We start from the raw sequence: 4585 nt of genomic DNA, 5'->3' as shown, positions 1-4585 counted from the left end.
TATTTTTACATTGAGAAGAGGCTCTGATAAAGCATGTGTTTTATTCCATCTAATGAATTAAGATACAAATAATTATAAATCGTTTTGTGCTAAAGTCACAACATATTGTTGGGAAAATCTGAGATATGCAATATTACAGAATATACTTCTGTACTGTTCTTTTCAATTTTACACTTGATATGTGGAATTTGGCATCAGGATTGGAGGAAGACTCATTAACAACTTGAGATACGCAGATGATACAACCTTGCTTGCTGAACATGAAGAGGACTTAAAATACTTACTGATGAAGATCAAAGACCAATGCCTTTGGTATGGATTGCTTCTCAATGTAAAGAAAAGAAAAATCGTCACCACTGCACCAATGAACAACATTGCTATCAACAGAGAAAAGATTGAAGTTGTCAAGGACTTCATTCTAGTCAAGAAATCAAAGGACATATTGCATTAGGCAAATCTGCTGCACAAGACCTGTTTGAAAGTGTTGAAGAGCAAAGATGTCAGCTTGAGGACTAATGTGTGCCTGACCCAAGCCATGTTATTTTCCATAACCTCACATGCATGCAAAAGCTGGACAGTGAATAAAGAAGGCCATAGAAGAATTGATGCATTTGAGTTATGGTGTTGGAGGAGAATATTGAAAGTGCCATGGGCTGCCAAAGGTACAAACATATCTGTGTTTGAAGAAGTGAGACCAGAGTGCTCCTTGGAGGCCAGGATGGCCAAACTTTGTGTCTCATACTTCGGACATATTAACCAGTCGCTGGAGAAGGATGTCATGTTTGGTAAGGTGGTGAAAGACCCTCAGCGAGATGGATTGGCAAAGTGGCAACATTAATGGTTTCAAGCATGGCAACAATTGTGAGGTAGGTCCAGGAAGGGGCAATGTTTTATTCTGTTTTGCATAGGGTCATTATGAGCTGGTACTGACTTGATGGCACCTAACAACAACAACATGTGGAGTATGGAGTTCTGGTATGGCACTGTGCGTTAATATGTTGTACTGCAAAGTCAGTTTGAACCACAAGGTCGGCAATTCAAGCTCACCAGCCACTCCTCAGAATCCCTGTACAGGGTCTTTATGGGTCTGAATCAACTCTATGGCACTCAACAACAATAATATGGACTATACTGGAATATGAGATCTCCTAGTGGGAAGGCAACAATGGAGTCAAGTATTCCAGTAATGATAAGAATGTCATTAGTGTTTCATTCTGTTGTATGTGAGAGCAAACTTAATGGCAACAGATAACAACAATAAATTACCAACTGGGAAGTATAAAATTAAATCAATGAAAGACAATAAATGAACTTTGACTAATTTCTTTCCTCATTTATATTCCCTTGTTTTATAGGGATTGTTTGCTCTTGCCTTTCCAGTATGAAGCAAATTACCCAAAGATGCCTAACTCTACCACAGTGACTGAATTTCTGCTTATGAGATTTTCTGATCTGTGGGAGCTCAGAGTCCTGCATGCAATACTATTCTTACTGATGTACTCAACAACCTTGATGGGAAACCTTCTCATTGCTACAGTAACCACTTTTGACAAGACTCTCCACACCCCCATGTATTTCTTCCTTAGGAATATGTCTGTCCTGGACATGTGCTTCATTTCTGTCACTGTACCCAAGGCATGTGCCATATTCCTGCTTAACAACAGGGAGATCTCTATGACTGGCTGTGCAGCTCAGATCTTCCTTGTGATTTCATGTGCTACTGCAGAGCTATTGTTCCTCACTATCATGGCCTATGACCGTTATGTGGCCATCTGTCATCCCCTTCATTACCCTGTGATCATGAACCCTCGCTTCTGTGTTCAGATGACACTGTCCTCTATATTCAGCAGTCTGATCTATGCAGGTGTGCACACAGGTAACACATTCCGATTGTCCTTCTGTGAGTCTAATGTGGTTCATCAGTTTTTTTGTGACATACCTTCTTTGTTAAAGCTTTCCTGCTCTGATATCTTTATCAATGAGGTTACAATTTTTTTTTCTGCAGTGGCGATTGTAGGTGGTTGCTTTTTCTGCATCATCGTGTCTTATATTCACATATTTTCTGCTGTGCTCAAGTTTCCAACCAAGGGAGAGAGAAGAAAGGCCTTTTCTACCTGTGTACCTCACATTCTCGTGGTGACAATCTTTGTCTGTTCAGTGAATACTGTGTATATAAACCCAACCTCCAACTCTCCTACAATTCAAGACATGATAATTTCTGTGTTCTATTCTATAGTCCCTCCTCTCCTAAACCCTATAATCTATAGTCTTAGAAACAAGCAGATAAAGGAGGCTGTAAAGGGAATTATGAGGAGACTATTCTGTTCAGAAAAACAATAATTATTTTAAGGTATTCCTACTTTAATAGGTTGAGGAAAAATGCTTCAAAATTTGATCCCTTCAAAACTTGAGGATCTGATTTGATGCCTAAGTGGTTGTTATTGTTGTTAAATGACATTGAGTCAGTTCCAACCCATAATAACCCTTTATAGGGCTTCGCAGGAGCGGCTGGTGAGCTTGAACCACTAACCTTATTGTTCAAACCAACTTTGCAGTTCAGCACATTAACCCACAGCACCTAAGTAGCAGTCTATATACAATAGGTCAGCATCAAAAATGGTGTCACATTAGAGTTAATTCTGACTTGTAGCCACTTTCCTGTTTTTGTTAAGTGCAGTCGTGTTGGTTTTGCCTCATAGTGAACCAAGTATAGTGCTTCCAAGGAGCATCTGGTGGGCTTGAATTGCTGACCTTGTGGTTTGCAGTCCAGTGCTGACTCTCCAGCACCACACCAGGAGTCCTGTAGCCACTTTATAAAATAAAGTATTGCTCAATCCTGTGTCATCTTTGATTCTGGATGTAGCTAAACCCATTCTTGTGGCTATTGTGCCGGGCCATCTCATTGAGGGTTTTTTCCCTCTGATGTTTGCTGAGTGGAAATGGACTCCTGGTCTTGTTCTGTAAGATCAGCACCAGATTTGAATTGAAAAGTTCAGAAGTTCAAACACACCAACTGTTCCTCAGAAACTCTATACAAGGTCAAATTGAGTCAGAACAGACTCCAGGGCATTTAATAACAATAACGGGTAGAAATAATGCTTTCATATTTTAACTTAAGTGTTTTTTTCTTTAAAAAATGTATAGTCTGAGACTTATTTGCTGAAGATACAGTTGTGAAGTATTTCTCATTAGCATTATTCGAACTATATATTGCAACGCAAACTACATATTGCATTGATTTTTTTATATTTATTTGAGGAGAAACATTTATTCAGACATATATTTAAAAGTATAGCTAAAATATATAGAATAACATCTGAAAGTTGGGTATAAAAATAACACTAAAGTATTTTTTCTTAATAAAAATAAAAGCATCTGCAGGTGTGGTTTGTAGAAAATATGTGACTACCTTATTCTCTTGTGCATAATTTCTAAGGACCAATTTATAGATAAATTATTTCTATTATGGTGTTGTTTTTATTTCCCTTGATCTCTTTCTTAAATTATTGAAGAATCTTAAATATAATTCTTTTCAATTCTTTATCTGGTAGTTCCAATACCATCTCTTCCTCCTTAAGACTTCCTAACCCTTTATTTTGGTTACTTGCTCTAGCCATCTTGCCCTGTTGTGTATGTGCATGAGTACAATTAGAACTTTGTTTATTGTATGTTGGTTTGCTTCATCCTACTTTTTATTATTATTGTTATTGTTTTATTCTATCTAGGCAGCAGTTTAAATATACTACACTCACCAGCTATCTTTAGGTGGATTTGATAGAGGTGGAAATGTAGAAGCAAGTGTCTGATTGCTCTTCATATGGAGTATCTGAGGTCCATCTAAGCAGGTGTTGGCCACCACCTGTCATTGGTCCAGTGGTGATGTAGTAGGTAGCTGCACTAGGCCAGTGGGTTAGGTAGCAGGTATGGTGGAATGGAATGAGTAGATAAAGTTAATGATTCCTGACTAGTGAATGGAAAAAAGGAAAAAAATGCAGGGGAAGAAGAGGATAAACCTCTTTGAAAACAAAACAAGGTATGAGAAGAAAGGAAAAAAATAAAAGAGAGACTTACAGAAAAAAATATATCAAAACAGTATTAGTATAAGTTCCAGCTATCAAACACACAGCTGTGCTGGATATGGCAAGGTACACTTGCTGGCTCCTTTCTGTTGGAGAAAGAAGAAAACAAAAGGAAAAGTGGAAGTGAGGGTGGTGAAGATGATGAAGAAGAAAAATATATAGAAGAAAAATAGAAAAAAGGGAGTGTGAAGGAAAGCAATAAGATGAAAGGAAGAATGAAAAAAGCAGCACAGCTGTAGGACAAGCTCCAGCTGTAGATATCTGAGTCCGCAGGCTCATGGTGTTTGATATGCTGTAGTGTGTCTCAGGCTGCCAGAAGCAAGAAATGTGGGAATGGTACAGGAGAGGTGAATCAGTTGTAACACCAGGTCAAGGAGTGACAGTGGGGAGGGTAGTTTGACTGACCTCCAGGTTGGTGACATGGGGGAGATTATGCCTCTGGTCACTAGAAGACTATATAGAGTATTCTCTTTTCTGGTAGCTGGTTACCTGTGTGCTTGCTGGTA

The 4585-nt window shown here is 38.6% G+C and overlaps 1 protein-coding gene across 1 annotated transcript; it reads left to right on the top strand.

Annotated features, from left to right (window-relative positions):
* Positions 1 to 1401: 1401 nt before the first annotated feature.
* Positions 1402 to 2340, top strand: LOC102814392 (olfactory receptor 14C36-like). The gene has a single exon (XM_006874492.1). It carries the CDS (start codon positions 1402 to 1404, stop codon positions 2338 to 2340), a length of 939 nt encoding a protein of 312 aa, XP_006874554.1.
* Positions 2341 to 4585: the final 2245 nt, after the last annotated feature.

This window comes from Chrysochloris asiatica, unplaced genomic scaffold (genome assembly GCF_000296735.1).
Source record: "Chrysochloris asiatica unplaced genomic scaffold, ChrAsi1.0 scaffold00279, whole genome shotgun sequence".
In the NCBI taxonomy this organism is placed as follows: Eukaryota; Metazoa; Chordata; class Mammalia; order Afrosoricida; family Chrysochloridae; genus Chrysochloris; species Chrysochloris asiatica.
Note: the sequence above shows the minus strand (reverse complement) of the source record. Positions and strands in the feature narration are given on the sequence as shown.